Here is a 25191-nt window from a genome sequence, read left to right as displayed (position 1 = left end):
GCACAAAGCGAAGGTTTTCTCCACGCTCGACCTCCTGAACGGGTATTATCAGGTGCCTATGAACCCAGAAGACATCTCCAAGACTGCCATCACCACTCCGTTTGGTACATACACCTTCAATTACTCCTGTTTTGGCCTTCGCAATGCTGGGGCCACTTTTCAACGTCTCATGAATGGCTTCTTATTGGATATCCCCTTCTGTGTATGTCATGTGGACGACATGCTTGTGTTCTCTTCCTCAAAAGAGGAACACCTCCGTCACATGTGCATCGTGCTCGACCGCCTGCAACAAAAAGGCCTTTTAGTCCGGTACGACAAGTGTACCCTTGGTGCCAACGAAGTGTCGTTCGTAGGGTACCCCATCACTCCTGAAGGAGTCCATCCCCTCCCTGAGAAGGTAGCAGCCATTCAGAACTTCCCTACACCCTCGACCATCAAATCTCTGCAGGAATTCTTGGGCATGATCAACTATTATCATCGTTTTCTGCTAGCCATTGCTGCCACACTTGCTCCCCTCTATGCCTCCCTCAAGGGAAAGCCAAAAGACATGAGGTGGGGTCCCCTTCAAGAAGCGGCCCTCTGCAATGCTAAGAAGGCCCTATCAACCGCTGTTGCTCTTACCTTTTCCAGCCCACTTGCTCTCTCCTTCTCTCCACCGATGCCAGTGACGTCGCTATTGGTGCAGTACTCGAACAGGTGGTCAAAGGTTTGCCCCGCCCATTGGCCTTCTTCAGCAGAAAACTGTCCAAGGCAGAATCGGATTATTCTACCTTCGATCGAGAATTGCTGGCGGTGCACTTGGCTGTCCGTCACTTTCGCCTTCACTTGACAGTCTGACGCCTGGTCCACCCGTCAACTCCTACATCTCTCCGCCGTGGCTGAATACAATTGCACCCTTCAACACGTCCCTGGGAAAATGATTCCTGTTGCTGATGCCCTGTCAAGAAACACGTTGGCTGCCGTTCAACTGGAATTAGATTACAACGCCTTGGCTGAAGCCCAATGAAAGGATCCAGAGTATCAAGTATGTAGTACATCCTGCACATCCCTCCATTGGAAAGACATCCCCATCAACGGCTCCAACACCATCCTCCTCTGTGATGTCAGTACTGTTAAACCGTGACCTTGGATTCCTGCTCCCATGTGCCGACAGGTGTTTGATTTCATTCATGGCATTTCACGTCCCTCATGCCATTCTACTGCTCAGCTGCTGAAGATGAAGTTCATTTGGCTCGGCATTTCTAAAGATGCTAAGGATTGGGTCTACGCCTGGGCTTCTTGTCAAACTTCCAAAGTACATCAACAAACAGATTCAGGAGTGGGCACTTTTCCTCAACCTGAGCGTCGCTTTGCCCACATTCACGTCAACGTTGTAGGCCCCCTACCCACATCACAAGGACATCGTAACCTGTTTAGCGTCATCGACCGCTCCACTTGTTGGCCATTCCCATGGAAACTGCAACATCCGCCTCAAGTACATCTGCCTTACTCTCAGGATGGATTGCAAGATTTGATATCCCTGAGCATATTACTTCTGACAGGGGTACTACTTTCACCTCTCAATTGTGGATATCATTAGTGAATCTCCTGGGCATCACCCTGCATCAGGCAACTGCCTACAACCCCACTGCCAATGGAATGAACGTTTTCATCGCACCCTCAAAGCAGCTTTAATTTCCCACTGCAAGGATTCCAACTGGTTTACTCAGCTTCCCTGGGTCCTTCTGAGACTAAGAACCACTCCTAAAGAGGTCCTGGACGTCTCGGCAGCTGAAATGGTGTATGGTGACCCATTGGTCGTCCCTGCCGAATTTTTTTCTTCTGCAACCTCCTCCGACGATCTCCTGTGCATACGTCACGTCGTGGGAAAATTTACTCCATGCCGCCAGACTTACAAGCCCCCAGCGAAGCATCACATACCGACAGACTTGAACTCTGCAACGCACATCTTCCTACACAACGACACAAGCAAGCCACCGCTAATGCCCCTTTACACTGGCCCTTTCCTTGTGATCCGACGCTGTCCGAAAGCATTCCTACTAAACATTCATGGCAAAGAAGACTAGGTCTCCATTGATCATCTAAAACCTGCTCATCTCCGGCCTGATGACCCGCTTACAGTTCACCTCTCTAGATCATGTGGCCCTATTTAACATGTACAGTATGTCATTTTTAGTGGGGGAGCCATGTACCAACAGTGTGTCACACGATCGTACATAATAATGACATTTCTTTTATATATATATATATATATATATATATATATATATATATATATATATATATATATATATATATATATATATATATATATATATATATATATATATATATATATTATGCTTTGTATCTTCGCTCTCCCCTCACACTGACAGGGACCTGAATAAACATGTCTGTTTTTACTGTTAACAGAACCGGTATTCGGTTGAACATGAAATTGCCTGTTATGCTTTTATGTCCTTCTTGCCTGGACTTGATGTATATTTAAACTGATGTTCTGTAATAAAGTTACTCAGTTGCTTTCATCCTGCCTTCTTAGTCACAGCATCTCTCGGCCCATCACATTTCCAAGATAGGATAGAAAACGGTAAACATAGAGGATAACTAAAATAGGTTATGTAAGAGCTAATTAGCTAGTTAGGAAAACAGAATGAGTAACTAAAATTGATTAGACGTCAGCTAAATAAAAATAGAAAAGATAGATAAAGATAAAGCATGAAGATAATTCTTCACACACACACATTTAATCATCAAGCTGGGAAAGACTCCCACAGTCTGGTAAGTCCCATATTATACAGTCTTGTGTAAACTAATAAAATAAAATCAATTAGATATTATTGATCTTGATGGACTACAAATTTCTCTTCTCTGGAAAAGATTACTTCAAAATACTTCTCACCCACAAATCAGATAGCCAATCTTGCATTTGAAAAAAAAAAAAATCTCTAATTAGCATTTAATTATAGGCTCAAGAAAGTAATTGATCTTGATCAATACCCATGTTAGACATTTGATTTGTTTGATAGATCTTAGAATATGTTGGTGTGGTAGAAGGTTTTAACACTAAAGATAACCTGATTTACCAGTTTTTTTTTCACTTAAGATAATTATTTATTCATTATATCTGAAACAATCTGAGAAATTTGAGGGATTTATGTCATGTTTGAAGAGGCTGCTTCTGGCGACATAGAAGAATAAGAATCTACAGGAAAAAAATTTCCTTAACAGTTTTAAAGGAGATACCTCATCAGAGTAGGCTCTTCCTCTGTCTCATCCTCATCATCCTGCTTTTAAGAAAACTAAAGGTATACATAAACTCGATTTACTAACAGGCATATATCCTTTAACTATGAATTAGTTTATTCATATTTATTGGTTTACTCCTTGCAAACCATAAATTATATAAATAGCGCAATTTAACGCATCAAATTATAACATTCAGCTGAGAATAAACTGTACAAATGGTACTAATTTGAAAAATTCGCTTTACATTAAAAACTGCCCTTCCTATTTGTTTACCATTAACAGGAACCTTTGTGCTGAGACTTTTCAGCTGTAGAAATGCTAGCACTTGTATTAACAATATTAGGGAAAACTCGAGATACGTTCATAGGCAAACTTTTAAGTAAATCATGCTCACTGCCATCTGAGATATGATTCAACTCAGCACTAATGGAACCATATAACATGCTAAGCCATTATTATAAGAAGTGGGTGGTTGCTTATTAGCGCTTGTTTCATTGAGTGAATGGATATTTGGACCTGGAATACCAACTTGGACTTCTACCTCGCAAACCAGAGGTCTATAGGAGCCCTCGAACAGGTCGTATGGATGGTGCAATGTTTATCACTTCTTCCACCTCTTTATATCTCTCTATCATGTCAGATTTATCTTTCATTGCTATATCATGACACACTGATTCATTACCTATACTTTTCATGTGAGACGTGGATAAGATCTACAAAGATTGTAGAGATACAAAAGGATAACTTCAATGCGTACATATACAAGAGAAAACTTTTATCCAAGTCTCTTTGTAGGGGGTATGTCGTCTTCTTGCAGAAATAACCGAAAAAATGTTAAATTAGAGACATTGCTGAGCAACTTTTACCTCCGCCAACAAAGTTGGAAGGAGGTTATGTTTTTCGTCCTGTTTATGTGTTTGTTATTGAGCAGCTTCCTAGCCACAATTTTAATAGCAGAGTAATGAAGCTTGCATGTATTAACTGTTATGTAAAAAGCTGGAAATTATTAAATTTTGGAAGGTCAAAGGTCAAGGCCATGGTCAAGCAAAATGTCCAATTCACGTAATCAGCCATAAGTTTGGACATCGTTATCACAGAGACTTAAAACTTTATTCATATTTGAGTGTATAAAAATCCAGGCCAATTAAAACATCTTAAGGTTAAAGGTCAAGTCCAAGGTCAAAGTCAAGCAAAAGGTCAAATTCCAGTCATCAACCTAACGACCCCAATTTTAATCGTAAAGTAATGAAACTTGCAGGAATTTTAAACTTATGTAAAGAGCTGGAAATTAATAGATTTTGGAAGGTCAAAGGTCAAGGTCACGAACGAGCAAATTATCCATGTCATGTAATCAGCCATAAGTTTGGACATCGTTGTCACAGAGACATTGAACTTGGATCATATTTGAATGTATGAAAATCCACGCCAATTAAGACGTTTTAAGGTATAAGGTCAAGGTCAAGGTCGAGAAATAAGCTGCCACGGTTGAGGTTTGCGCTCTACGAAGTGCCCCTCTATTTTCATATTGTAATTCTTGTTTTGAGGTAATTAATGAGATATTTTAGCTCATTTTTTATGTTTTAGTTAGTAGTCACAAATTGAGCATAAGTACACCATAATGTTAATGACCATTCACACAATAATAGTTAGACTTGAAATAGTAACAAAACCAACAGTTCTTCAGTCGTTATAATGTACTTCTCAAGCCTGTACTGTACACCTTAAAGAAGGATTGAAACAAAGTTGTCAGACGTAGCCTATGTTTTCCTTTAGGTTGGCAATAGAAAACAGAGGAAGATCATTCTCTTTTGTCCTCCTCCTACCAATCTCTTCTCCCTTCTTTTCATCATTGGATGTATTTCTTGATATTTTCTGTGTATAGTATGTATACGACTAATATTTTTATATTGATCATATGTATTTAGCAATGTTATAAATAAAGAAAATAAAAAATTGGTTGTGTTTAACCATTTTCTATCATTAATGTGCGACTTAGAGACAAACTTAGTGTTATAAAGTGGGCTGACGTGAATTTCTTACCATAAAGTTCAGAACAGACGTTAATCCAGTTGACTTACAGAGGGGTATTACCATTAAGTGATTATTCGTAAGCATTTATTTCAGCAAGTTGGAAGGATGTTAAGATCTAAACTACCATTTCAGTCTTCTATCTCAGAATCAGCTGATCAAAAGTGTAGAACCAGGCTGCAGCATTTAGCAATTACTACACAAGCATAAGGAAATTAAGTGATCCTGGGAGTATGCTCTGTCTGTAGAGGCCATGGCGCTCTTTTTTTTTTTTTTTTTTTTTTTTTTTTTTTTTTTTTTTTTTTTTTTTTTTTTTTTTTAAATGTACCACCAGGGTGTATTAGAATCACATTTGTTAATGTATGAACCATTGTCACAGGCACTCATAATAATTCCAGAAGTCATCCCAATTAAAAGTTTAGAATTTAAAACCCAATATGGATTACAGGCCGAAATGATTGACCACCCAACGCTTTACAAATGACCAAAGAATTGATAGGCAAGGGGAACTATCATAAATTAGATAGTTGCCATTGGCTGCCAGATGGCTTGAATGTTATCAAGAGGCAAAAACATTTTGCAATGAGATAAAACTGGAAATTAACATTTGGGTTTTATATCGACACTTAGCAGCTTCGAGAGAGAAAAGCAATATGTGCATCAGGAGGGTTTCATAGAAATAGTGTGTTGACTTGAGATTATATTTACTTAAGAAAATTTTCTCAATGGTTCCCCGAATTCAACATTGTAGCGGTACATATCATAATATTCTTAGTTTGCAGTTGTTCTAAACAATTTTCATGCCTGTGAAGATACTTGGGGAAACTTTTCAATAATTGCGTGTATTGGTGTGCTACTGTTATAAGCACACATTGAGTATGTGTTGTTTCAGATGTATGTAAATGGATAACAGAATACATCTTATTAGCTTTAAAGTATTTATTCTATAAAAACAACAGAGTTAAACATCTCCATCACTGGAGGAAGCTGGGTTGGTCAGATAACCAATTCTGGTGAAGTATAGATATGAACTGCCTAACTTATCGATATCACAGATATCGTATGCTTAGTTTATATTAGATTCGTCACAAACTCGGAAGACACCTGCATCCGGTGACGTCACAAACTTTCACACGCTGAGACAATGTGTTGACGTTTAAGAAGAATGTCACATTGTCGAGGTTTGCATTGTACGTCCTGTTTATGATTTGAATGACTACAGCAAGTCCCACGGCTAGCTCCTTCACCCAACATGACATGTTAAGTCATGTGTTTGAAACATGTAATATTAACTATTCTAATTATTACATAAGCTCGGCCAGCTCAATTTTTTCACAAAAATTTAACAACAAGCCAAAACATGGTTACTAGGTGTGACTGGACATATGTATTATTCTTTGTTTAACTTTAGCCATAATCAACCGAGGACGAATGTCCAAATAGGCACATTAAAAAATAATAACAATAATGCATATGAAAAAGATATTACCAAAGCAAAAAGAAAAATGCATGATAAAACAAAGATCATATATATGGTACATTGCTAGCAAATGATTATATGGTACCAAAAAAAAACTACTGACTTATATATGATTCGGTAACTTGTTAAAGAATAATTGTTACCTCTGTCAGAAACATAATACTCAATTTTTTAGTGCACAAACACGAATTCCTGGTACGTACACGTACCACGGTTTCGTACATATATATATATATATATATATATATATATATATATATATATATATATATATATATATATATATATATATATATATATATATATATATATATATATATATTTATATATATATATATATTTATATATAGAGCTGATATATTTTATTAGATGCCCATAGATTCTGTTATCCATTTACATACATCTGAAACAACACATACTCAATGTGTGCTTATAACAGTAGCACACCAATTAAGCCGATTCATAGTGGCTTGATTAAGTGTATTTCGTAACGTTAATACTACATCCAAGGCTTCCTCACCCCCATAGATCGCGCGTAACCTAACTTTGAAATCATCCCAAGTAACTGCTTCTTGAAATGAAACACCTCTTAAATATGCACTCGCATCCCCCTTAGATAAATCTATAAAACTTTTAGCTTCTTGTAATTGTACAAAAGGGTCTACGATTTGTTTGGCATTTAAATGGGCATCGACGGATGAAATCCATGACTCCACATTTTGTGGCAAGAACCCGTTGACTCGACCCTGAAAAGGAAGGATTGCTGACCTGGCATTTACAAGCATCACAATTGGAGGAGGATTAGTCTGGCCTACACCACTAGGTCCAGGGGAAGGACTCACAGGAGGAGTCATGACTGCTGTATTTTTTTTTTCTATCTCTTTGACCCCTTGCAATTCTATCAAAATATCTATATGAGTACAGACGCCCACTGCGTAAACGCATATGTATAATAAAATTCCCCAAACAATGTTACTAATCCCAAAACATTTCCCGAGAATTTCTGAAAGAAAAAGGAATTAGCACAAAGAAAGAAAAATTCTAAATGAGAATTCGGAGTTTCCTTTAACAAAGATTAGCAATTCACTCACCCCAGTAATAATCGACTAACGACTCATGATAACTACACTTCACTGCCCAAACTGTAATGAATTCAAAAATTTGTACTTAGGTTATATATGGGTCTGCGTGATGTTGACACGTCCTCTCTCTCTCTCTCGATGTTTTGTTAGCGATGTATCGTTCGAGTTTCTTGTTGAATGTAGTGCTTCCTGGGTATGTTTTGCAATTGTTGAACGCCAGTCCTTGGGTTTCCTAGGATGTTGATTGAAGATTCAGGTTGTATTCTAACATTTGTTAATGTTAACTGTTTCGTTGGACTATAATACTTAGTCAAGATTGTAGATTCATGTAGATAATGTTGAGTTCTTGAAGATCTTTCTCTGGTTTTACAGCTTTTATTTTGAAGTCTTGAAGATCTTTCTCTGGTTTTAAAGCTTTTATTTTGAAGTCTTGAAGATCTTTCTCTAATTCTTAGAGTTTAACCGCTGCCACCATTTATTGGTGTGCTACTGTTATAAGCACACATTGAGTATGTGTTGTTTCAGATGTATGTAAATGGATAACAGAATACATCTTATTAGCTTTAAAGTATTTATTCTATAAAAACAACAGAGTTAAACATCTCCATCACTGGAGGAAGCTGGGTTGGTCAGATGACCAATTCTGGTGAAGTATAGATATGAACTGCCTAACTTATCGATATCACAGATATCGTATGCTTAGTTTATATTATTTTCGTCACAAACTCGGAAGACACCTGCATCCGGTGACGTCACAAACTTTCACACGCTGAGACAATGTGTTGACGTTTAAGAAGAATGTCACATTGTCGAGGTTTGCATTGTACGTCCTGTTTATGATTTGAATGACTACAGCAAGTCCCACGGCTAGCTCCTTCACCCAACATGACATATTACGTCATGTGTTTTAAACGTAATATTAACTATTCTAATTATTACACGTGAATAACCTTCAAATAAGTATTGGTGTACAGTACCTAGGCTATTAGTATTCATATTTCAATATATATATATATATATATATATATATATATATATATATATATATATATATATATATATATATATATATATGTATATGTATATATATATATATATATATATATATATATATATATATATATATATATATATATATATATATATATATATATATATATATTTCATTTTTACTTAATTATCTAGCTTTTATTTTATAAAAAATATTGTAAAACCTTTTATGTTTATCCATTATTTTCCTTTTAGTTTAATGTTCACTCTAGTACTCGGTGGCATTAAGATAAGAGCTGCCTCTGTCCATGCAAAGTAATTCACAGGGAACATTTCTTATTAACAATCGTTGAGATACTACCGCCAAAGAGTTAGTTATTGGGTCCTTTGACTGGCCAGACAGTACTATATTGGAGCACTCTGGTTACGGAGCATTTTTCCTTTGCCTACACATACACCGAATAGCATGGCCAAGTCTATCCTCATTATCCTGTCCCCATACACCTGACAACACTGGAATTACCAAATGTTTTTCTTCGCCTGAGGGGTTAACTACTGCACTGTAATTGTTCAGGGGGCTATTTTCCTTTTGGTAAGGGTAGAAGAGACTTTTTAGCTATGATACACATCTATTTTAGAAGAAAGACACTCCAAAATCAAACCATTGTTCTCGAGTGTTGGGTAGTGCCATAGTCTTCCACTGTGGGGGAAACTATTATGTCTTATTTATCTCCCTCTTATTAAATTTAGGTTTTTAGAGTTTATATATGAGATTAATTTCAATGTTGTTATTGTTCTTAAACTCCTATTGTAGTTTATTTCCTGTTTTCACTGGCTAGTTTCCTCGTTGGAGCCCTTGGGCTTATAGCATCCTGCTTTTCCAACTAGGGTTGTAGCTTAGCAAGTAATGATAATAATAACAGGATATTTTCAAGTTTTATTAGAATTATAGGTAATCAATGTAAAACCAGCTCATTTTGTTGCAGGAAATGGAGAATGCTGATATTTGCCATCTGTGCTATGAAACTTACAAAGAAACATTAAGACCTCGTGTGCTGCATTGCGGTCATACCTACTGCACTGACTGCATAAATAAATTAATCCTGAATGGAAGACTGGCGTGTCCAACATGCAATACAGAATTTGCATCCTTAAATCCATCACAAATTCCAATAAATTACAGTTTAGAAAAGTGTATTGCTCTCATGAAAGTAAAGAAAGCTGTAGTATCTAAATCACCTCCGCCGGACAAAGTAAGAACAATGCAAGACATAATTAATTCTCAGAAATTAAGTGCCAATGATCTACTTCTTTCCTCTGAAGCTGTGAACAGGGATCTATCAGATTATCAAGATTTTCTGAAAAGCAACGTGATGATGCACATGGACTTGGTTTTAAAGTTGAACAAAAGAGCACTTTTGCATGAAACCATCGTGAAACATATGACAGAAGAACAGGAAAAAGTTAAGGAAGTACAAAATCAAGCTGCTTTCCATAGCAAAAACATGAAAGATGCTTTACCTCAACTAGATTCTGCCGACAATAATAAAGATGTTGCCGTTGCTGTCGCCAAAATAACAGAAATCTTTGGTGACCTTGCCAATTGTATAAGCAAATGTCAATTGGAGTTTCCTGACCCTGAAATTGTTCTTTCACAAATGGTAACTTTTAAGTCTTTGTTAACAATATCAAAGTATTTTATAATGGGCCTTTAATTTATAAGAAATCCCCTTTAAATGAGATGATAAAATTGTATGATTTACTGTATATGTTTATACTAAAGTATAAGTTGTACTATTGATTAATAATCTTTACTAATTAACAGGAGGTGGGGAAGATTGTGGAAGCTTTAGATGATGAGGATTCGTTATGTAAGAAGGACTTTTGCGCTTCAGTGCTCTCAAGCAATTGTCTGACAATTTCGGAAAAAATAGATATGTGCAATAAGGGTACATTATCATTCACAGTGAGTATCAGGAATAAGCCTTTTCTTTTCCAGTTGAAAATATCATTTTGATTACCTTTTAAATAGCATGAAGTATGTATTTAAATTGTTTCCTTTCTTCCTCATAAAACTTCTAACAGCTGGCATTTTGACACCTTATTCTATTGTTATTATTATTGAAAAAATAATCTTTATTTAGATTATATGCTTATAAAGGTATAATGAACATAAATCAACTAAAGAGGTTTTATTTTCATGAAATTTTAAGGTACGTATATTTATTGATAGTTGATAACAGTATTTTTCCTTTCTTTTTATTATACGTGGATGTCTTAGCTCAGGCTGGTCCAACTACAGACCCGCGGGCCAAATGTGGCTCGCGAGCGGATTTTTTGTGGCCCTCCAACACTGACCTAATTATGCAGTATGATTTAATGTGTCGAAACCTTACTGGACCTAAATGATCCCTCCTGAATACTAACAAAATAAAAAATGATAAATAATGAAATAAAATAAAATCACACATTTCAGTAGAATTTCAGTACTCTCTCTCTCTCTCTCTCTCTCTCTCTCTCTCTCTCTCTCTCTCTCTCTCTCTCTCTCTCTCTCTCTCTCTCTCTCTCTCTCTCTCTTCATTCAAACCATGCGTTCAATACCAATGTTTATTTAACTTTTGACGGTTGATAGAATAATAATAATAATAACAAAAACAAATATAAATGTTACAAGGTTAATGAAAACCCTGTGAAAAGAATGGGGATGGAGCCCCTGCTGCTTCGAATAGTTTTCAGCTTGCCTCTGTTTTGCAGTTAAGCAGTATTGTTTATAACGTCTTTCCATATTAAGTTAAAGTAAGAAAAGAAAGTGCTCTGATATGAACAGAGCATATTATATGAAGTGGGAAGAAGAATATTGTGGGGCATCAAATAGGTTCTGTTCTCAGGGAATAAGTTTGAAGGCATTGTGAGACATTGCACAAAGAAAAGTATGCTCAATTGCGAGAAAATCACGAAGTAGTAAATTAAATATCTTGATGGGCAAACATCAACAGCAAAATCATGGGCTACATAACTTTTGAAAACCACAAACAGCTAGTCTTACTGCTTTATAAGAAGTTACTTTGGGGCTTATACAAAATAGAAAACCATTTATAGGCGGAGAGTTAATAAAGCAGTGTGTAGTAAAATAGCACAAGAGTTTGCTGAAGAAAATGTACTTGGTAGTAAAAAAAAATGTGAAATTGTGACATTCTCTTACCAAATATTTGTAAAAAGAGTGAATGAATCTGATCAGCATGTTTCCATGGAACTCAGAAATAATGAAACATCGCCAGTACTTTTTACTGTATTTAGATTACAGCACTGATGTAAGTGACACAAGTCAGTTACTCGTATTTGCCGGTACCATTGGCGAAGATTTTGTGGTACACAAAGAACTCAAGATGCAGTCATTGAATGATGATAACAGAGGTTAATATATATATATATATATATATATATATATATATATATATATATATATATATATATATATATATATATATATATATATATAGATATAGATATAGATATAGATATAGATATAGATATAGATATATATATATATATATATATATATATATATATATATGTGTGTGTGTGTGTGTGTGTGTGTGTGTGCACACACACGTTTCCCTCAAATCCGTGATCAATGAATATGGAGGGTTGAAAATGTGTTCCTGGATTGTAAGTGATAGTACGGAAGCTCTGGTTGGCAGTAATGTGGGATTAGTTGGTCTTTTTTAAAGAAAATTGGAGTGCATTGCATTATTCACTAAGAGGCCTTATGAAGCAAACTAGTGCAATTGAGAGATGCCATGACAAGTATTGTCAGTATTGCGAACTTAATCAGAGGCGGAAATATTTCCTTAGGCATAGAAAATTTATATCATTCCTGGAAAAACTAAACACACAGTACAGTGGCCTGCCACTATATTACTTGTTAGGGGGCTGAGTGCTGGAATTTTTTTTTCTTTTTTTTTTTTTAAGGGAAGGTACTCTACCAGTTCTATAAAATCAGCATATTAGTCATTCAAAACAGTGCTAAATTCAGCTACACGATAAAGACTTTCTTTGCTCCCAAGCAATTCTTACAGTATTGACTGCCTACCTGAACGTTCTAAACATGAACCTACAACAAAGAAAATTACGGAATGTGTCCCAGTTACTAGGAAATGTTGATGCTCTCCGTAAAAAGCTGCAAATTTTCAGTGAATGCTTAAACAAGAATGATCTAACACACTTCCCTTCTTGACATGAATCAAACAAGAATAATTGAACATAATCCTCTTTTTTTTTCTTTTAAACTTGAAGGGTTATATAGTGAATTTGAGAATATATATATATATATATATATATATATATATATATATATATATATATATATATATATATATATATATATATATATATATATACATATACATATATATACATGTATATATACATATATATATATATATATATATATATATATATATATATATATATACATATATACATATATATATATATGTATATATATTTACACATACATATATATATACACATATACATATATATACATTTATACATATACATATACTGTATATATATATTATTTATATATTATATATATATATATATACTGTATATATATATATATATCCATACACATATATATACATATATATACAAATATATATATACAGTACAGTATATATATATATATATATATATATATATATATATATATATATATATATATATATATATATATATATATATATATATATTTATATATACATATACAAATATATATATGCATATATATATGCATATATATATATATATATATATATATATATATATATATATATATATATATATATATATATGCATATATATACATATATATATATATATATATATATATATATATATATAAATATATATATATATACAGTATCTATATATATATATGTATATATATACTGTATATATACTTACATACATATGTACACACATATTTATATGCATATATACGTATATATATATATATATATATATATATATATATATATATATATATATATATATATATATATATATATATATATATATATATGTATGTATATATATATATATATATATATATATATATATATATATATATATATATATATATATGTGTGTGTGTGTGTGTGTGTGTGTGTGTGTGTGTGTGTGTGTGTGTGTGGTTGTGATTGTGCGTGTAGATTTACTTTGATTGTACAGTATTTTTGAAGTTAAACAGGAATAGAACTATGAAAGGTTCTATCTTATCTTATCTCATGATTAGAAATTACTTCTAAATACTAGTATCTGAGTTGTTTATATTTTTTCTTCATCTTCTTGTATATCATATGTACTTTAATTATGATTTAAAGTTAAATATCAACGGAACTATATATGCTTTGAATTCCTAATTTTTATTTTTTTTTTACCTTTTTTTTTTTGTCTTCGTTAAAAAATATTCATGTGCAAATAAGTATGTGTGAAAATCTTATGACACGGTGTGTAAACTCTTCAAGTGCATCTACATACTTGATAAAAAAAAAAAAAAAAGATAATTTATATAAAGGAAATGAATCCTCTCCCCTTGAGGGAAGGTGCCTCCCTTCAGTTACTGCACCAGGAATTATAATTCTAATATTAATTCAATTTTTTGGCCCGGTCCATCAAAGATTTCAGGTAATGTGGCCCTTGGCATGGAGAAGGTTGGACCACTGTGTCTTAGCTCATACGTTGTCCATTAATTTTTGCAAGTTAGCGAAAAGAGTTTCTTTTTGCAGCAGGAGAATTTGTATTGTAAATGCATTGAATAAATGTGTTTGTTGTAGCTCTAATCCTGTTGATTACTGCCCACTTTCCATAACTCTCATATGTAAAGATTTTAACGTCTTTTGGCAAAACGTCTAAATATGTATGCTGAAGCTAATCATCTGTTCCCTAATTTGCAATTTGGCTTTTGTAAAGGCCTTGGACTTTGTGATGCGCTCTTCTTATAATTTTCAATGGTGTACAAAAAATCCCTTGATTATGGTCGGGAAGTTCGTATAATTGGTTTTGATTTTCGTTCTGCTTTTGACAGTGTTAATCATGAGGTCCTTGTTTTCAAACTTGAACAGATGGGAGTAGGAGAATTTTTTATTGACTTTTTAAGAAATAAGCTGCAGATAGTTGTTGTTTTTTGGGAATGTAATATCTGGTGGACTTTTCATACTATATACAGATGATATGTGGTTTGGCCTTGAAAACAAACTCATTGCATATACAGGTGATGCTATTCTCTTTGCATCAGTTTCCCTCCTGAATGTAGATCTAGCTAAAATTAGTGCATGGTGGGGCATGATGATATTCCTTAAAACTCAAGGTATGATTGTATGTAGATCGAGGACAGCGGCCCCAATTTACATTAACAATGTCTCTATATAAAACTCTATTTAAAATTTTAGGTGTGATTCTTGATTGCAGTTTTCTTTTTAAAAGCACATTCTGTCTATTTTATCTTCAATTGCACAAAAAAGCTAACATATTGAGAAAGTATTTTAAGATTTTTAGTAATCAGTCTGTCCTGAAGAAATGTTTTGACTCTTTCATTCTACCTATTCTCTTGTTTGGACGTCAGCTGTTGTTTCACATTTGAAATTATTGGATGGGAACTTATATTTTGTTAAGTTCCCCATTCCTGTTCTGGATATTAAACGCGTGTACTGCCGTTCGGTTAGTTCATTGTGCATGTTGCCTATGAATTTTCATAATTCAGACCCTCCATTGCATTCAGATCTTCCCAGATTTTACCATCCTATAGGTAGTACTACTAATAGCCATGGCTTCTCCATCATAAGACAGTACTGAACAGTATTCTAGAAGTTGTGTTCCGGCTATGGCCAGATTATTCCTAATCTGTCGGTGGAATCTGTGGAACTTCAGATGTTCTCACTATTTGCAAATGCTTTTCAGTTTAACAGGTTGACCAACTTTGTTACTGATCATAGAGTATTGATACTTTTAATTCATTACTTCTTATATTTATTGTAATTGCTATCTCCTCACTGGACTAGTTTCTCAGTTGCTCTTGTACTTGTAGCATTCTGTTTTTCCAACCAAGTTTATAGCTAGGATAGTAATAATAATCATTTTTGCCTCCGCCAACGAAGTTGGAAGTTGGTTATGTTTTCGCTCTTGTTTGTGTGTTTGTTTGTGAACAGCTTCCTAGCCACAATTATGAGTAATGAAACTTGCAGGGACTAACTGTTATGCAAAAAGCTGTTTTAAAATGATTAAATTTTAGGTCAAGGTCAAAGGTCATAGTCAGGCAAAATGTCCAATATTGGACATTGTGGTCATAGAGACTTCAAACTTGGGATTGAGTGTATGAAAATCCACGCCAATTAATACATGAAGATCAAAGGTCAAGGTCGAGCAAAAGGTCGAAACATGAGTTGTCACGGCGGAGGTCTGTGCTCTACTGAGTGCCCCTCTAGTTCTGTTTGGAGTTCATAACAGCATATGTTTTGAGGATTCATCCAAATACCCACCATGTAGTGGAAGCTATTTCAATGGATATAAGTGAAGGAAGTGTTAGATTGATCAGATATCATTTCAATATTTGCCCCTAATTCATAGAACTTTGCCTCTTAGAAACGTTACCGTTGTCGATAATAGGAATTAGCCTATGTACCATGGTCGTCCACTGTCTTGGAGTAGAGTTCTAGTGCTTGAGGGTTACACTGGGGCACACTATTTGATCTTATTTCTCTTCCTCTTGTATTTTTTTAAGTTTTTATAGTTTATATCGAAACATCTACTTAGTGTTCTTACTGTTCTTAAAATATTTTCTTTTAATTGTTCACTACTTTTCCAACTAGGGTTGTAGCTTGCCTAACAAAAGTAATAATAATAATAATAATAATTAATAATTAATATCATCCTTATTTCCTTTTGCTCAGTATTCCCCACTATATTTTATCTGTATGAATTTAATTTAATGAAATGTTTTATAGACGGGTTTACTGCATAAGTCTTCACACACACACAATATATATATATATATATATATATATATATATATATATATATATATATATATATATATATATATATATATATATATATATATATATATATATATATATATTTATATATATATATATATATATATATATATATATATATATATATATATATATATATATATATATATATATATTTATATATATATATATATATATATATATATATATATATATATATATATATATATATATATATAAATCCATATATATATATATATATATATATATATATATATATATATATATATATATATATATATATTTATAAATATATATATACACACTTATATATTTATATACACACACATATTTCACAATTTTTAATTTAACTCCTTTCACAAATTACTGAACTACTGTATTTCTTGTTTCAGTGAACACATGCGGTTGCCCTTACAGACTGAGAAAATTCATTCAAGAAAAAATTTAGTTAATTGTTAAAGAAATAATTTTCGGTAACTTTCCTTTCAATATATCATAACATGAAAACATGAGTTATGTTCATTTAAATTCATTAAGAAAATGTCCTGTGTATAATAAACTGCTGTAGTTGAAAAAAAATTATTTTACAATAGCCATAGTTTGTGTAAAAATTTTATAATGAGAGGTTCTCGCGTTCTTTACCTCTAGGTTTAAGAGGAAATATTGTCCAAAGCTTGTAAGAGAAATTTATCAATGGAGTATACTTTCAATTTAGCTTCAAGAAGCATAGTAACACTTCTGATATATTGTTTCTCTGGCTCACTTCATATACACCTAAATAAAAGTATTTCGGTAGTTTTATTTTATAATTTTTAACAATTTAGAAAGTGACCAGAATGATAATTGTAACTAGGCCTATAGGTATCACAAGAGATAGAAAATAAGATGCGATGATATGAATGCTAAAGTTTCTGTTAACTGAACGTACCTGAGAAAATTAGAATCTTTCTCAGAATTTCCAAATTTTCTAACTGATAAAACACCATGATATTTATTTTTCTTTTAGGTTAGTCAGCTTCGGTCTAACCCAGATGCTTGGAAGAAAACGATCAAATCTGGAAGAGTGTTTGCAGTATCTTCTACTAATGGACGTGATAGATCTGCAGTCCTCTCAGTGAAGGATAATAAATTTTTTCTTCATTGTTTGCAAGATCAAAAGGTTCCCCCATTTAGCTACAAAATTGAGGTATAGTATATACATTCCCCTATTTTTCAGCATTATTTTTTACGCACATTCTCTTTCTGACAAACTCATTAATCAGTGAAAAAAAAAAATGTGTATATGATGAATTATCATGAATGTATCTAACTACATTAAAGGCTCATTTTTACAGCCCTGAGGTTACAGATAAACGGTTTAGTGGATACAAGAGTCTTTTGTTAACATGTTTGATCTCAGTGTTTATGATATGGAAATTTGAAACAAATGCCCTGTTATTTATGTCTCATTATAGAGGCAAGTACTTACACTAACTCGAATATGCTATGCCTGACTTAGAGGACAATTGCTAGCCAATGGAAAACCCCTGAATAAGATATCAGTGGACCTTGAAAGCACTTTCACTAACTCCATTATACCTTGCCTGACTTTTAGAACAATTACTAGTCAATAGAAGACTTTTACACACAGTATCAGTAGACCCAGCTGCCACAGAGCAGTGGGCAATTATCAAGCACAAGATATTTTGTCCAAAATCGTAGGCAAGTCGTTGAGGTCCCGAGAGAGAGACATCTCTATGGCTTACTATTTTATGTTAGCCTCATCGTCAGAAGTACCACAAGTATATGAAGTCACATGCAGAGACTGTGAAGCATCTCCAAGCAAGAGTCTTTCTCTTAGGACTTCTCAGGATACATCTGGATACTTATATAGTCATTAGTAGCTGTCTAACAGCTAACAGGGACAGAGGGACATCTATGTTTAATGTCGTAGAAGTGTCTCTCCATTCTTAGAATCTCTTCACCAGATCCTAGAACTCCTCTGCTGAGAGAACCTCCTCTCAGTCTCTCCTGTGAAAGGCTATCTCTCAACCTTATGCCCGGTCTAGAGACTGACTAGTATAGATCTCTGTTCTTTGTGACATTTGTTCATGTGCACCAGGGGCTCTAAGGAGTCTTATCCAGCTTGTGTCCTCAGGTCCCCAAAGTGGGACCTGACCCTTATTCTCAGGTTAATTACTCATGCTCAATAAGAGCTCCTGAGAAGGTTGTCTGATATGAGTCTGTGACAGAATTCATGGCCAAAACCCAGAATCCATCGGTCCATGACTCCACTGACTCCCTCAGAGGCACTTTTGGCAAAAACTGAGATGAGATGTTTTTTGTGGTTGTCAAGTTAATGCCGTGTTGTGCTATCTGAAGAGAACTAGGTAGCTCTTCCCTTGGTGTCACTGACCCTTTATTGACACTAGCAGAAACAAGAAGGAAGTGTAGAACACTGTTTCTTCCTGGCTTCATGAGGTGATTAAACAAGTGCGTACATAGTTTGATGAGGGGATCAAGGGCACAGCTTGGTCGAGAGCTCAAAGTCTGGGTCATTAACTGTCGGTTATATGTGATGAAGGAAGACATCTAAAGATGCAAAACCTCCTTCCCCTCCTTTTATTTTCAGAGAGGTACCCAAATATCCTTGGACACAATTTTCCTTGATCCTGTGTTGGCTACTGAACAGGTTGCGTAACCAGCACAGCTTCCTCACTGAACAGAAACAACTCGTCTAAGGTAGTGCTTTTGGCATAAAACTAGTTGGAAATCATGTAGAATAACTGGCCCTTCTACTTGCTTCTTCCCCCTCTCATGGTAGTGTAACATCCAAGACAGTTATATGCTGGATCTGAAGTCAGATATTGATAATCTTACTTATTGAGCAGCCTTTCTACACAGAAATTATCTGTGGAGAAATGGCTCCTTCTGAAAAGGAAGGGGATGAACTAATGTCTACTTAACCCATTTTTTTATAATAATGCTAATATGAAATTTCCAACAGAATCTCCCCTGCACCAGTGGATGGCTTTTCTTGTGAACTATTACTGGTTTCCTTTAAAGTAGTACTTTGCACAGCCCCTTACAACTTCTACAGCCTTATGGTTAGCTGTTTAGGATGAAGTTGGAACCATTTTCCTTACTCCTACATGGGTTTAGGAAGAAGACACTTCCACTGAAGAAAATAAACTTTCCAGTTTGGTTCTTAGGGATCGTCTTCTACCAGGGAGTGGATCTCCTGTTTCAGGACTATTTTGGGGGGAGTTGGAATAGATAATATTTTAAAAGTAAATGATATTTTCTTTTGTTAAACAAATCTCAATTCATTTAAACTTCCCCCTCAACTACCCCCCCCCCCCCCCCCCCCGAGTTCATGGCCAAAGTTAAAAAAATGGCTGATCTTTACTCGTCAGGTGGGTGGTAGGTACTATCCCCTATGCCCACCTATCAATACTGAACTAACTTTCTTCATGATTCAATGGCCATTCCAGCTTGTACTGAAGTAGCTCCTATTTCAAATGGCTCAGGTTTAGCATGGATAATTACAAATTGCTTTTTATAATTTGTTATTTCGTATTCCTAATCAGTGCAAACCAAGATAAAACAGATTTCGATAAAAAGAACATAACTTTTCCCTCTCCTTGATTATGCCATCGTCAATCAATTCTAGAAGTTTATGGATTCAGAAATTGTTTCTTCTCGAATCCTGATCCTAGATTTTGCATAACAATCCGAAGTATTTGAGGGTAATATAAATTATTTTTCCTAAAGATCTAAAAGTACTTTGAGATGGTTATGGGAGGGAGTCATTTATAAATCATTGCTATTTATAGCTAACAAGAGGGTTGACCATGAATTAAATTAATTGTTCAAACCTATAATATGTACATAAGATTGACAGTTTCCTCTTAGAAGATTGAACATTCCTAAGAAAAAGCAATCATCTTGAAAAGGGAACAACTGCATATGGGTAATAAATTATGACAACCCCTGTTTTATGAGTCTTCTTCAAGTCACTCATCGCGATCTATTTTTCTTTATTTTTTATAGAGGACAATGAGCCCCTTATTGGGAAAAATTTCACCCTTATGGTAGGTTTCAATGAGGAGTTGAGTTCAATAAGTGACCATTATCTTCATACGCAAGTTGAGGCCAGATTCTGTTTTTTTCCATTAATCGTGAAGCCTTTTCCTCCCGATCTGTGGGTGCTTTCTATTTTGAGAAAAGGGTATTGTCTGCTCCTTTCTTCAACATTTCCTCCTTCATTTAACTGTGTGGCATTTCCATCATATGCCACTAACTAAGAGAAACCTGCTTCTCTGCATTAGAAGGCTGTAGAAGATATTAATGTTCTTCTTTCCCCTGAATTTTACATTCAATTAATTATGATTTCGAAGTCTTCAGGGTAGTGGCATCCAGTTCTGGATGTATCAAGTATAAAGAAATATCTTTTTGATTAAAAAGATCTAAAGAAATATCTTTTTGATTAAAAAGATCTTGGTGGAAACCCTTTCACTAGTACTAGTTTCCATTCAAGATGACAACTGGATGATCTCCAACACCCTGTCTGATGCCTACTACCAAGTCACTTTCCTCTAAAATTCCAAGAAATATCTACAATTTTTGCTTGAGGGCAAGGTCTTTCCATTCACATGCCTTTATTTCAGGTTAAACACCACCCCACAAGTGTTCAAAAGAATGATGGCTCTTACAGAAAATTGGCTATGGCTTCTGAGAATCAGAGTCTTAATATACTTGGATTGGTGGTTAATTCAAAGCTCTTCTCATATAGATCTGAGAGGTAACTTCATGATCTCCGTTTTCAATTTGGGAGGGAAGATAAATTTTGGAAAGTCCTCTCTGAATCCAATACCAATGATTCAATGATTTTATATTAAGAAATGACTAGACCATCGGCTTATTTTCAGATTTCCATTGGAGGGGTAGTGCAAAAGTTTCTCTCATCAATGAATTTTGGAATTCCATGACTTATCTTCTCAAAAAGGGATGAGTCCTATCGGGACTGTAGCAGTGTGAGTGTTCTTTAGACTCATAGGGCTGATAAGGAGTTGTCTTCAATGCTATGTATGTCGTTTTGAGACAAGGCTAGATCTCAAATAAGTTCTCCCTCCTTTTCTAGGTCAGGACAGGTTGCTTAATTGGTGGGACTTGTATGAACTTTGGAAAATTGAATATTATATACGTCTCATTACCTAAAAAGAATTAACTCTGGGTAGATAACCACATTGTAAATTCAGCCTTAATCAGGAGTCTGTTTGGCTTAATGCATTTCAATTTTACCTGGGTTTGTTATCAGTATCATGAATTATTGAGTAGCAATTTTTTTTATGGTGAAAGTGGTTACCCTCCACTTTTACTATTCAACAGCGTTATCTTATGTAAGAGCGCATAAGAGGCACCAGCTCAGAGTAGCTTTATCTTCGGACAATATTTTCTGCCTTGGACAAAAGCTTGAAATATTGTTTTCTCTCTCATTCATTCTAGGGATCTTAAAATTTTTCAGCTGACAAATGCAAATATTTCCTATAGACTGGTCTTTTCGAGCTAAGGTGCATCAAGGAATCTAAAGTTTTGGATTGGAATATAAATTTTAGGCCAGAGCCCAGGGTGTGGGATCGATGAAGTCATTCAGCACTTTGATAAATATTTTACTTATTAAAAATATTTTGATATATTTATTTAAACCCCCATTTATTCCTAATTTTTCATAAACCACATTTAATTCGAACTGTATGCAATGGACATATTCAAAATGACAGATTGATTAAACACTGAAATAAGTTGAATTTCATTTAAAAACTTCTGTTATTCCAATGTGGATACAAACTTCCTAGTCATTTATATAGTTACTCCAAGTCTTGTTTTATCTATGATCAGACAATCAAAGAAAACTGGTTTAATTGCATCATACTTAGTTGCTAAGCAACCACTGCACATGTGGATAGAGCGCCTGCACATAACACTTTCGCGACACTCCTGGTCGTGAAGTTAAGAAGACGTATCTCACTTCCTTTCTATGATCAGACATCTGCATTCGCCTTGGATATACCCTTATAGTGCTTAGTGTTTGTGTCTTTCGTGTCTTTTTACTATTCACTGTCACTTGAAGATCAGTCATTATTTATGAGTAACAAGTGTGTGCACTATGACTAGTAAGTCGAATTCTATGTGTTCATTCCCCTACTGTGATGGGTATCCTTGTGGTACTTTCACGAGCCGGGTAGATGTTGATCCGCACCCGGTTGGTCCTTCTTGCCATGGTAAAAGATGTTCTGGGAAATCACCATGCAAATACTGTAATGAGTGGCCATCTTTCCAGTGGGAGAGATATCGTTCTCGTAACTAGAAACAATCTAAGAGATATTGTTCTTCTTCGTCTTCTGCCAGCAACGGAAAGAAACTAAAGTTCAGTTCTGCGATGAACGTCGTCCTTAACCAGGTCCTTCGTGGCAGGATCACACTGAAGCTCTAGTGTCAGATGACAGCTATCGTAATTTTGTAAATATTCTGTCACACAGTGTTGATTATGCACAATATGAACTTGAACCAGTTCTTGTAGCGGATCCTTTGGTTGTTGCCACTGCGCTCTCTGAGCCAGATCCAATATTAGTACCACCAGGCCCTGATTACTCTACCCTGTTATGCATAGATCTCCCTCGTCCCCTACGAGCGTGTTGAGTGGAGTACCTTACATGTCAGATCACACAGATGAGATCTTCCCAATCTTGGAAGTATGTCCAATCACAGCCTTTGAAGTAGCTACCATCGTAACTGAAGTATATTTGGATGGACACGAAACTCAGGTAGATCCTTCCTGAATTACTTTATTTTTAAGACTAACTTATAATGATATACAGTTTAAAAGAAGACAAGATGGTTAACAGGGTAGTTATGCTTAATGAGTAGTAAGTATCTGTAAACACAAATATAACCTCTGGTAATAGGTACTGTAGTTATAAACATAAATACCTAACACCTTTTGCTCTCGGGAAAAAGAATGAAAGATTAAAGCAAATAAAAGGGTAAAGCAATCAATAATTAAATGATGGCATAGCTTTGAATAAATAATACAAAAACATGCATAATACTATTAATCATTTTGCATTCTAAGATAGTCAGGTGGTCAATTTTGTCTGGTAGACCTTCGAAGTTTTGGTAATTCATATATCAATCTATCAGGTGAGTCATCAGAAGTTTTACCATTTTCTTTTCCCGATATTTTTTCTGCAGCTGCTGCCTCCTTTTCTTCTACATTTGGGATTTCATTCTTCTCTGCCTAACTCTTCACGAGTATTTATGAACTCTTTTGGTAATGGCGGGTCTGGATAGCTGACCAACTCTGAAAAATCATGTGCTAAAAGTTAATTTTTGTTATCTTGAGAATCATTGGAGATCAGTCTCATTTGATCAATATGCCTCTTCCATATTAAGTTATCGTCCACTTGTACATTGTATGTGCATGGACCCAATTTATGAACCACAATTCCTCGAGTCCATATGCCCTTCTTGGTATTTTGACGATAATCCCGATCCAGTACCACGTCCCCTATATAGAGTTCCCTCATCGGTTTCTCGTTCTCTGAGGCTTTTATTTCAATTCGCTGAGATGCATCTGGGTGTAGTAAATCAAGGCGAGTGCGTAACTGCCGACCCATGAGCTCTGCAGGCGTGCGCTTCGTTGTACAGTGAGGTGTAGTTTGGTAAGTCAGTAGAAATTGACACAACTTGGTATTCAAAGATGTATTACACGATTGCAATGTTCTCATCGCCCTTTTCATTCCTTGTTTGAATGTTCTTACTGTATTTTGGGCCTGCCCATTACTGCTTGGGTGATAAGCGGGTATCAGTATATGCTTTACTCCATTTTAGGTCATGAACTCTTTAAATTCCTTAGCCACAAACTGTCTTCCATTATCAGAAACGCGCTCTACACAAACCCCATGCTGAGCAAATACTCGCCGCATGATCTCGATGGTATTTATAGTTGTGACTGATTTCATTTGTGTACCTCTGGCCATTTTGAATATGCGTCAATCATAATGAGGTACATTTGTCCCAGGAATGGTCATGCGAAATGAACATGTACTCTTTTCCACGGACCAGAAAGCCATTTCCACGGATTACTCTCAGCACGAGTCGGCATTGGCTGAGCAGCCTGACAAGCAGAGCACCCTTGCACAGTGTTTTCAATATTTTGATCGATATTCGGCCACCACACATGCAAGCGAGCTAATCCTTTCATCCTAACAATCCCCAGATAACCACCATGTAGCTCTTCTAAGATTTGAATCCTATATCTCGA

General features: G+C 34.9%; 1 protein-coding gene across 1 annotated transcript in view; it reads left to right on the top strand.

Moving 5' to 3' along the window:
• Positions 1-25191, top strand: part of LOC137645840 (uncharacterized) — a 48260-nt gene that overhangs the window by 11760 nt on the left and 11309 nt on the right. Inside the window, exons 2-4 of the mRNA XM_068378820.1 lie at positions 9813-10487; positions 10652-10792; positions 17893-18072. Of these exons, the coding sequence (XP_068234921.1) occupies positions 9813-10487; positions 10652-10792; positions 17893-18072 (996 nt within the window). The remainder of the gene's footprint in view (positions 1-9812; positions 10488-10651; positions 10793-17892; positions 18073-25191) is intronic.

The sequence above is a fragment of the Palaemon carinicauda genome, chromosome 8, assembly GCF_036898095.1.
Source record: "Palaemon carinicauda isolate YSFRI2023 chromosome 8, ASM3689809v2, whole genome shotgun sequence".
NCBI lineage: Eukaryota > Metazoa > Arthropoda > Malacostraca > Decapoda > Palaemonidae > Palaemon > Palaemon carinicauda.
Note: the sequence above shows the minus strand (reverse complement) of the source record. Positions and strands in the feature narration are given on the sequence as shown.